The sequence below is a fragment of the Chlamydomonas reinhardtii genome, chromosome 7, assembly GCF_000002595.2.
Source record: "Chlamydomonas reinhardtii strain CC-503 cw92 mt+ chromosome 7, whole genome shotgun sequence".
NCBI lineage: Eukaryota > Viridiplantae > Chlorophyta > Chlorophyceae > Chlamydomonadales > Chlamydomonadaceae > Chlamydomonas > Chlamydomonas reinhardtii.
In genome coordinates, this window is record NC_057010.1 from 4451029 (window position 1) to 4462056 (window position 11028).

At 63.3% G+C, this 11028-nt stretch overlaps 2 protein-coding genes across 2 annotated transcripts; both read right to left on the reverse strand.

The window, feature by feature from the left end:
* Window positions 1-20: 20 nt before the first annotated feature.
* CHLRE_07g343250v5 (uncharacterized protein) lies at window positions 21-4596 on the reverse strand. The gene is made up of 2 exons (XM_043064394.1): window positions 3397-4596; window positions 21-3249 (listed from the first exon to the last, which is right to left on the reverse strand). Exons 1-2 carry the CDS (start codon window positions 4438-4440, stop codon window positions 832-834), a joined length of 3462 nt encoding a protein of 1153 aa, XP_042922962.1. The 5' UTR covers window positions 4441-4596; the 3' UTR covers window positions 21-831.
* Window positions 4597-5323: 727 nt separating this feature from the next.
* On the reverse strand, window positions 5324-10976 carry CHLRE_07g343300v5 (uncharacterized protein). Its single transcript, XM_043064395.1, has 3 exons — window positions 9608-10976; window positions 6445-9464; window positions 5324-6217 (listed from the first exon to the last, which is right to left on the reverse strand). Exons 1-2 carry the CDS (start codon window positions 10649-10651, stop codon window positions 7029-7031), a joined length of 3480 nt encoding a protein of 1159 aa, XP_042922963.1. The 5' UTR covers window positions 10652-10976; the 3' UTR covers window positions 5324-6217; window positions 6445-7028.
* Between the last annotated feature and the right edge of the window lie 52 nt (window positions 10977-11028).

Here is an 11028-nt window from a genome sequence, read left to right on the forward strand (position 1 = left end):
TGCTGTATTCAGCTGCATGGCTCATTCAAACCGTCTTTGTACCCCGAGCAACGGCACGACACAAGGACTTCCGACAACGTTTCCACGACAATCGATACAGCTTCCGGAGGTCGTGGCCTAAGTCAGCACGAATCCGGTCCCGCTGCTCACGTCACTATGATACGGTAAGTACCGAATGCATCCCTGCTGTAATGACCTGATATCCTGAAACCACGTCGTCGCACTGGTATCGGTGCAAGCAAGATGCTGCGCACCGTCTATCGCCCGTTCATGCCCGACCACACACCCAGCCGGTGTGGCCGAAGGGGTAGCCCTTCAACCAGCCCAACAACCATCAAAGCTAACACTTCAGCGCGCCGCAGCCTGCCGTGCTGCAGCCTCCGTAGTACACCTCACACCATACGGTATGCATTGGAGGGCTGCATCTCCCGCAATCCAAGTGCCCATGGCACCATGACCACCATATATACAGGTTGTACAGGTTACAGCACGGGGGCGTGCTCAGGCGGGGCAATGTCGGGTTCGGATCGGGCCACCCTCACATACTGTTATGGCTGTCCCCAATTGTTGTCACAACGCCCACAAACATATGCCACATGCCACCAGTCCCAGTATTTGATACCGTATCTGCGTCACCTGTACTCGTTATCTGACGCGCGCAAACTTTGGAGTCTGGGTACCTCCCGGCCTTCATGATGTGACCCGCAGCTCCGCTATCTCACTATCTGTGTCACATGTCTCCCTGCCACATTCCCTGCCCTACCTACGGCCACCACATAGCCTGCCTACCTACACCCATGTCACGCGTTAAAGTTACGCTGCTGGTGCAGTTCACGCCTTCTTCAGCCCTGCCTTCGCTGTCCCTGCCTCCCCTGCCGCCGCCGCGGCAGCTCCGTTGCAGGTGCCAGAGTGCCGCTCACGCCAGTCCGCCAGCTGGCAAGCGCCGCAGCAGTACGTGGCAGCACGGCACCGCACACATGTCTTGCCACTGCGGGGCGCAATCAACGCGCTGGGGCCGTCCAGCGAGCAGCAGCGCGGGTTGCAGCACAGCTTGTGCTCAAATACCGGCCCACCGCTCCTGCTACCCTGCCCACCACCGCTAGTGGTATTGCTGCTGCTGCTGCCACTGCGACCACCACTGCCGTCCCCGCCGCCGCAGGCTGCTGCCGGCTCCCCCCTCGCAGTAGCTGCTGCTGCAGCCGCCGCCTCTGCAACCATCAGGTCATGCAGCCCCGCCTGTACCTCGCCTTGAGACAGCAGCCACGGGTACCGCGGCCGCACGGCGCCAACCCACTTGGCCCTCAACCTATTCGCCGTGGCGCTAGCGTGCGACGCGCCACCCTCCCTGCTGCCAAGCCCTTGCACCCGCATGCCGCTTCCCCCGGCGCCGGCGCCTCCACACTCGATTAACAACTCCTCTCTTACAACCTCAGTGACTGCATCCAGGTAATCCACCATGTCCTGCCGCCCGTGCGCCGCTGCCAGCTGCTGCACCGGCAGCGGCGTCAAGCACTGCAGCACCAGCTCGGGCGGTGGCGCCTGCTGCTGCTGGGCTGTGCTGTCGTCAAGGCTGCTCGTACTGCTGCCCGCCCCGCCATCCGCCTGCCCAGCTTGCAGTCCTCCATCCGTCCGCTGCCGCTGCTGGTGTTGTTTGGCCACCCGTACCGCTCGCGCACGTGTCGCGACACGCGCCAACTCCGCGAAGCGTGTCCAATAGGATTGCAGCAGGTCCAACACGGCTGCCTGCTGCCACTGTTCGCAGTGCTCACGTAGCGGCTCTACTGGGCATGCTGCCAGCACGTACGTGATTTGGTGCATGCTGTCCTGCAGCCGGCCAGTCTGCGTCACTCCCTCCCACCACGCCACGTCCTGTCGTCGGTTGCGTGAGCCAGCGCCCTCGTCGGCTTCAGCTGGCGGGCGCTCCTCGCGCCAGAGCACATCCATCACCAAGTGCCCCACCAGGAGCGCCTGCGACAGCCTCCGCCCGGCATCCGCCGCACCGCGCAACAGCACCTCCGTCGTTTCTTCTGCCAGCATGGGCAGCCACTGGTACACCGCGAAGCTCGTGAGCAGCTGCTGCTGCCGGTCCGCCATGGAGCCGGCAGCTGGCAGGCCGCCCGCCGCCGCCATCCAGGCGATGGAGCACGTGGAGGGCTTGACACTTCCGTCCTTCGGATCCACTAACTGCTCCAGCACCGAGTTGAGGTGCAGAGGGGTGGGAACTGCGGCTGTGGCCGTAGCATTGATAGCTGATGACTGCTGCCCCTCCCGCTGCTGCTGTGAACTCTCGCGCAGCGCCCGCAAGTCCGCGACCTGCTCCAGCATTACGGACAGGTAGGCACACAGGTAGCCCCAGGCGCCGCACTCCACTGTCATTTGCATGCCAGGCTGGGAGGCACACGTTATCACGTCCAGTGACGTGTCCTTCTCCTGCAGCAGCCGAGCTGCTGCGCCCAGCGTGGCAATCAGCGACACCGCCTGCTGCAAGGGACCGCGAGCCAGCACCGCAGGCCACACGCCCGAGTAGCGCAGCACGCAGTTCACGACGTACAGCAGCTTGCTTGCGCTGTCGGCCTGCTGCCAGGCCTGTGGCGCGCGAAGGCACCGCTCCACCGCTGGCAACAGTCCCGCGTCTAGCGCGCAGCGGAGGCTGAAGCTGGGGTCCCGTCCACGCGCCAGGCTGGCTGCTGCGTTCGCTGCTGTCGCCGCTTCCGCGCCCTGCACCTCCGCGGTTTCCAGCGGCCAGTCCACACTTGCCGCAGCCACGGAAGCTGCATCCGTCACCCCAGCAGCCCACGCGGCCGGCGGCGGCGCACTCAACTGCAGCCGCAGCAGCTCCCCTGCGTCCTGCGCAAGCCTGTACCCCAGAGTGAGCATGGGCGGGTCCTGCGCCAGCAGCCGCCACCAGCCCGGTAGCAGCACCGCCGCCTGCCGCGGCCGCAGCTCCGTCAGCAGCCGGGCCATTACTGGAGCGACCAATAACTTGTTGCGCATGCCCCTGTCGCTGTCACAGGCTAGGCCACACCACAACTCCATAAGCAGGCGGTACGCGTGTGCGGCACTGTACGAAGCTGGTGCTGGTGCTGCAGCTGGCCCCTCCGCTGTTGCTGACCCCGCCGCTGATGGCCCCGCCAATGGTCGCTGCGGTTGCGGCTGCCTGTGCGGCAGGCGGTCGTAGCCCACGGGCGGCTGGGCGATGGCCAGGTCGCAGGGGCCGCTGACCGTCACCTGCAGGACGATGACACATGCCTGCAAGGCGGCGAAACGGGAAAGCAAGGTCAATCCATAGCCGTGGAGCGGCCTCATGCCACTTCATGCCTTCCCGTCAGCCCCATCAGGCATGCGGCTCAAGCACTGGCACCATGCACGCACGCGCCCTTACGTACGTACACGCACCATGACTGACAGATCCGGGCTTGACAAAGTGACCTGTGGCAGCAGCTGCAGTGGCCGTATCAGCTCCGACGGCAGCCCGTGCCGCAGCTGCGACGCAGTTGGTACCAAGCCCTGCTGATCGCCGCCATCCGCGGCCCCCTCCTGCTGCTGTAGGGTCATGGCTCCGCACAGGCCCGCCCATCCCACCACGAGCTGCACGCAGCGACCCGCCAGCAGCGGCCGCACCTGCTCCAGCAGCAAGAGCGCCTCCACATCGCTTACAGCATCGCGGCAAATGTCCTTTTCCCGGGGCTGTGGGCACACAGAAAACATCTCCAGGCTCCCCGGCAGGAACATGAGCGTGTGGGAGAATGCGCTTGCTGCGGCCGACACGTTTTCCCAGCTTTCAGTTGGCGGCCCTCTCCCCGAAGCTGCTGCTACTACTGCGGCTGCGCTGGGTGCGGGCTGAATGGACTGGGCGGCGTGCAGCAGCGCCCGGGCGGCGTGCTCGAGCAGCTGCGTGTGCGCCAGCGCCGAGATCAGCTCCTGCCTCAGGCTGTTGTCCCGGCTGTTGTTTACACCTCGGGCGATCGTGGAGAGGTTGTGCAGCAGACGATAGATGACGTCCCGCTTCATGCGGTTCGCTCCAAAGTTGCGGCGGGTCGGCGCGTTCGTCCGCGCGCACAGCCTCGCGTACACGGCCAGCGTGTCCGCTCTTAGCAGGGCTCGGACCAGCCCGTCCCGCCGATCGCAGCCTGGGTCACCCGACTGGCTACTGAGCAGCTCTTCCAGCTTGTTTGCCGCCGATTCAAACAGAATGCATGCCGGGCGGCTCATAACGTCAACGGCGAGCGTGCGTGCTGCCCATCCGTGTGCAGCCACGATGTCGCTAAGAATTCCGGCGCTGCTGACCAGCTCCAGGCTCGCTACTCGTATTGCGTCGTCCAAGTCCTCGGCACGGGCTTCATCTGCTGCAGCGTTCTCGCGCAGGTTAAGAAAATATTGCAGTCCTTGCTTGATGCGGCTCTCAAGCGTCGCAGGGACTCGAGCCCGTCTAGGTGGCATGCTGTATGACAACCAGAACTATCGTCAGGGCTGCGAGTGCGACATCGAGTATTTGGCGACTTCAGAACAGTTTTACGTGCGCTGCGGCTTTGTGCGGCTTCAACCAGCAATAACCTTATGTGAAATGCTTGGGCTCACGACAACTGTGCAAGCTATAATGAAAGTCCGGACTACTGCAGTACTGGAGTTGACATAATGTCGGGGCATGCCGAGTGGACCGCGCCGCCGCCATGCTTTGCCATATATGCCAGTCGCCTTACACCCCAGTAAGCCCCCCTCCAAACCCTGTTCCTGCGACCAAGTGATCACCCAGCGCATTCCAAGTGCAAACCCATGTCCCCATCAACAGCGCCGCCGCCTGTTAGCAAGTCGCCCCTGCCCCTCCCCGGGTTCCTGCCGTTTACTGTCCCGCCTCCTCCTCACCACCTGCGCCGCCCCAGCCCCTTCAGCCTGCTACCCCTGCCCAGCCGCCCCTGTTGTGACCACGACACGGGCACCGGGCGGCTGCGGGGTCTATCCTAGCCTATCAGGATGTCAAAGTCGAGTGACACCCGCGTGAGAGACCGCACTAAGTCGGCGTAGCAGGGTGTAGCGCGCAAGACAGGGTTGATGGTACTGTGGTGCCATGGCTCCATTTTATCGTAAGTGCGGTTCACGAGCACAGGCAGTGGTGGTAGCGGCGGTGTGTGGGGGGCTCCTGCGTGCTGGACGGGGGCGGGGGGGCGGTAGGTGCACTCTTGGACCTTCGTCGGCTTCGTGCATAAGGGAAGAGCCGTTCCGTCCGGTGCGCAGCGTGCGCAGCGTGCGCACCATAGTTGATTGGAGTAGCTATGGCATTGGCACGATGCCAGCGTGGGACAAGGTGGGATGCCGCGGTTGCCGCCATCCCGAATGTTTACAGTACCGGTAACTGCCTAGTGCCCATCAAATCCGAGGCTGTGATCTCGGCTGCGATCGATTTTACCTGGCTGCTCAGGCGAGGCTGCCGTTGCACGAGGAGATGAAGAGGTGTGCACCTGGTGCTGCCTGGCGCAACTGTGCAAGCTACATGAAATGTTACTAATGGTGCTGTAATCAGCTGCATGGCTCATTCAAACCTTCTTTGTACCCCAAGCAGTGGCACGACACAAGGACTGCCGACAACGTTTCCTCAACAATCGATACAGCTTCCGGAGGTCGTGGCCTAAGTCAGCACGAATCCGGTCCCGCTGCTCACGTCACTACGGTAAGTACCGAATGCATCCCTGCTGCAGGGGGGGGTAGGAACAAACTTTTTTGACCCCATGCCACAAAACCTCCCGGACCCCCCGACCGACCGACCGACCGACCCCCCCTGCCGTACGACCCCCCAAAACCCCCTCAGAACCCCTTAGTTTTTTGTCAGGTTGGTGCCAATTGACTGCTCTCGGTGAGCTCTATCGCTATGTTTGATGATCCGCCTTGGGAACACACTTTGACCGACCGATATGTGGACATGTGGCCCGGCTGCCGACAAGTATCCTGATAGACTGGCCTGCTATGCAACGGCTTACTTCAATGTTACTTGATGATACGAAATGTGCTGACATGTTCATCCATGCAAAACCCGGCCGGCACCGGCCTGTCCCTGACCAGTTCCCCAGGCATCTCCCGAAATGCCGACATGCCGCTCCCCAAACTGCCCCAAACTATGCACGTGTGCTGAGTCTGGGGTATACCTACGCACGCATCGTTGAGCTGCACCCATTGCGCCGCGTGCTGCAGGACAGAAGCGCTAGGAACAAAACTTGGCACAAACCTGTGCAAAACCTCTTGGGACCCCCGACCGACCGACCGACCGGCCACTTTGAGGGCTCATAACTTTGCACCCAGAAACCCATTTTCGATTTTGAAAGCGGATTCGTGATTTTCTCGTTGAGCTCTATCCATTTGAGGCATGGGGTCTGTTTCGGAAGATTCTACCCCCCCCCTGCCTGCTGTAATGACCTGATATCCTGAACCCGCGTCGTCGCAATGGTATCGCACCTTCATGCCCGACCACAAACCCAGAAGCCGCAGCCGGTGTGGCCAAGGGGGTAGCCCTTCAACCAGCTCAACAACCACTAAAGTTATCACTTCAGCGCGCCGGAGCCTTCCGTGCCTCTCCTGAAACCCTTTCATACTGCAGCTTACCTCACACCACACGGTATGCCTTACACAGGGCTCCATCGCTCGCAATCCAAGTGCCCATGGCACCATGGCTGCCGTATGTACAGGGAATAGCACGGGGGTATACTCAGGTGGGGCAATGTCGGGATGGGATCGGGCTACGGCTACCCTCACATACTGTTATGGCTGTCCCCAATTGTTGTCACAACGCCACAAACATATGCCACATGTCACCAGTGCCAGTATTTGATACCGTATCTGCGTCACCTGTACTCGTTATCTGACGCGCGCAAACTTTGGAGTCTGGGTACCTCCCGGCCTGCATGACGTGACCCGCAGCTCCGCGATCTGTGTCACATGTCTCCCTGCCACATTCCCTGCCCTACCTACGGCCACCACATAGCCTGCCTACCTATACCATGTCACGCGCTACGGTTATGCGGGTGTTGCAGTTCGTCAGTTCATGCCTTCTTCAGCCCTGCCTTCGCTGCCTCTGCTGACCCTGCCGCCGCCGCGGCGGCTCCACTGCAGGTGCCAGAGTGCCGCTCACGCCAGTCCGCAAGCTGGCAAGCGCCGCAGCAATACGTGGCAGCACGGCACCGCACACATGTCTTGCCACTGCGGGGCGCAATCAACGCGCTAAAGCCGTCCAGCGAGCAGCAGCGCGGGTTGCAGCATAGCTTGGGCTCAAACACCGGCCCACCGCTCCTGCTACCCTGCCCACCACCGCTAGTGGTATTGCTGCTGCTGCCACTGCGACCACCACTGCCGTCCCCGCCGCCGCAGGCTGCTGCGGGCTCACCCGTAGCAGCAGCTGCCGTTGCAGCCGCCGCCTCTGCGACCATCAGGCCATGCAGCCCCGCCTGTACCTGGCCTTGAGACAGCAGCCACAGGTACCGCGGCCGAACGGTGCTAACCCACTTCGCACCCAACCTATCCGCCGTGGCGCTAGCGTGCGACGCGCCGCCCTCCCTGCTGCCAAGCCCTTGCACCCGTATGCCGCTTCCCCCGGCGCCGGCGCCTCCACACTCGATTAACAACTCCTCTCTTACAACCTCAGTGACTGCATCCAGGTAATCCACCACGTCCTGCCGCCCGTGCGCCGCCGCCAGCTGCTGCACCGGCAGCGGCGTCAAGCACTGCAGCATCAGCTCGGGCGGTGGCGGCTGCTGCTGGGCTGTGCTGTCGTCAAGGCTGCTCGTACTGCTGCCCGCCCCGCCATCCGCCTGCTGCCCAGCTTGCAGTCCTCCATCCGTCCGCTGCCGCTGCTGCTGTTGTTCGGCCGCCCGTATCGCTCGTGCACGTATCGTGACACGCACCGCCCCCGCAAAGCGTGTCCAGTAGGATTGCAACAGGTCCAACACGGCTGCCTGCTGCTGCGGTTCACAGTGCTCAGGCAGCACACCTCCTGCGTCTATTGCCAGCACGTGCACAATCTGGTGCACGCTCACAGCAAGCTGGCCAGCCAGCGTCACTCCCTCCCACCACGCCCCGTCCGGCCGCGGGCTCCATGCCTGCTCCTCAGCTCCTCCGCTCGCAGTGACGTCGTCTTCCGCCCTTCGGCGCTCCTCGCGCCAGAGCACATCCATCAGCAGGTGCCCCACCAGGAGCGCCTGCGGCAGCCTCCGCCCGGCGCCCGCCGCACAGCGCAACAACACCTCCGCCGTTTCTTCTGCCAGCATGGGCAGCCACTGGTACACCGCGAAGCTCGTGAGCAGCTGCTGCTGCCGGTCCGCCGTGGAGCCGGCAGCTGGCAGGCCGCCCGCCGCCGCCATCCAGGCGATGGAACACGTGGAGGGCTTGACACTGCCGTCCTTCGACTCCACTACCTGCTCCAGCACCGAGTTGAGGTGCAGAGGGGTGGGAACTGCGGCCGTGGCCGTAGCATCGGTGGCTGCTGCCTGCTGCCCCTCCCGCTGCTGCTGTGCTCTCTCGTGCAGCGCCCGCAAGTCCGCGACCTGCTCCAGCATTGAAGACAGGTAGGCACACAGGTAGCCCCAGGCGCCGCACTCCACAGTCATTTGCATGCCAGGCTGGGAGGCACTCCTTATTACATCGAGTGAGCTGTCACTCCCTCGTACAAGCCGAGCTGTGGCGCCCAGCGTGGCAATCAGCGACACCGCCTGCTGCAAGGGACCGCGAGCCAGCACCGCCGGCCACACGCCCGAGTATCGCAGCACGCAGTTCACGACGTACAGCAGCTTGCTTGCGCTGTCGGCCTGCTGCCAGGCCTGTGGCGCGCGAAGGCACCGCTCCACCGCTGGCAACAGTCCCGCGTCCAGCGCGCAGCGGAGGCTGAAGCTGGGGTCCCTTCCACGCGCCAGGCTGGCTGCTGCCTTCGCTGCTGTCGCCGCCTCCGCGCCCTGCATCTCCGCCGCGGTTTCCAGCGGCCAGTCCACACTTGCCGCAGCCACGGAAGCTGCATCCGTCACCCCAGCAGCCCACGCGGCCGGCGGCGGCGCACTCAGCTGCAGCCGCAGCAGCTCCCCTGCGTCCTGCGCAAGCCTGTACCCCAGAGTGAGCATGGGCGGGTCCTGCGCCAGCAGCCGCCACCAGCCCGGTAGCAGCACCGCTGCCTGCCGCGGCCGCAGCTCCGTCAGCAGCCGGGCCATTACTGGAGCGACCAAGAACTTGTTGCGCATGCCCCTGTCGCTGTCACATGCCAGGCCACACCACAACTCCATAAGCAGGCGGTACGCGTGTGCGGCACTGTACGAAGCTGGTGCTGGTGCTGCAGCTGGCCCCTCCGCTGCTGCTGACCCCGCTGCCGATGGCCCCGCCAACGGTTGCTGCGGCTGCGGCTGCCTGTGCGGCAGGCGGTCGTAGCCCAGGGGCGGCTGGGCGATGGCCAGGTCGCAGGGGCCGCTGACCGTCACCTGCAAGACGATGACACATGCCTGCAAGGCGGCGAAACGGGAAGGCAAGGTCAATCCATAGCCGTGGAGCGGCCTCATGCCACTTCATGCCTTCCCGTCAGCCCCATCAGGCATGCGGCTCAAGCACTGGCACAATGCACGCACGCGCCCTTACGTAAACGCACCATGACTGACAGATCCGGGCTTGACAAAGTGACCTGTGGCAGCAGCTGCAGCGGCCGTATCAGCTCTGACGGCAGCCCGTGCCGCAGCTGCGACGCAGTTGGTACCAAGCCCTGCTGATCGCCGCCATCCGCGGCCCCCTCCTGCTGCTGTAGGGTCATGGCTCCGCACAGGCCCGCCCATCCCACCACGAGCTGCACGCAGCGACCCGCCAGCAGCGGCCGCACCTGCTCCAGCAGCAAGAGCGCCTCCACATCGCTTACAGCATCGCGGCAAATGTCCTTTTCCCGGGGCTGTGGGCTCACAGAGAAAATCTCCATGTTCCCCGGCAGGAACATGAGCGTGTGGGAGAATGCGCTTGCTGCGGCCGACACGTTTTCCCAGCTTTCAGTTGGCGGCCCTCTCCCCGAAGCTGCTGCTATTACTGCGGCTGCGCTGGGTGCGGGCTGAATGGACTGGGCGGCGTGCAGCAGCGCCCGGGCGGCGTGCTCGAGCAGCTGAGTGTGCGCCAACGCCGAGATCAGCTCCTGCCTCAGGCTGTTGTCCCGGCTGTTGTTTACACCTCGGGCGATCGTGGAGAGGTTGTGCAGCAGACGATAGATGACGTCCCGCTTCATGCGGTTCGCTCCAAAGTTGCGGCGGGTCGGCGCGTTCGTCCGCGCGCACAGCCTCGCGTACACGGCCAGCGTGTCCGCTCTTAGCAGGGCTCGGACCAGCCCGTCCCGCTGATCGCAGCCTGGGTCACCCGACTGGCTACTGAGCAGCTCTTCCAGCTTGTTTACCGCCGATTCAAACAGAATGCATGCCGGGCGGCTCATAACGTCAACGGCGAGCGTGCGTGCTGCCCATCCGTGTGCAGCCACGATGCCGCTAAGAATTTCGGCGCTGCTGACCAGCTCCAGGCTCGCTACTCGTATTGCGTCGTCCAAGTCCTCGGCACGGGCTTCATCTGCTGCAGCGTTCTCGCGCAGGTTAAGAAAATATTGCAGTCCTTGCTTGATGCGGCTCTCAAGAGTCGCAGGGACTCGAGCCCGTCTAGGTGGCATGCTGTATGACAACCAGAACTATCGTCAGGGCTGCGAGTGCGACATCGAGTAATTGGCGACTTCAGAACAGTTTTACGTGCGCTGCGGCTTTGTGCGGCTTCAAACAGCAACAACCTTATGTGAAATGCTTGGGCTCACGACAACAGTGCAAGCTATAATGAAAGTCCGGACTGCTGAGCATGAGCATGAGCATTTACATGGCGTCGTAGTCCATGCGGCCCCACTAACTCCTTTGAGTCCGGAGGCGCATATAGCAGAACAAAGCAGGTTCAGTCCGCTCAATCGCCCCGCAGAATGCTAGCACGCAGAGTCTGCACTGCCGGACTGCTGCAGTACTGGAGTTGGCATAATGTCGGGACATGCCGAGTGGACCACGC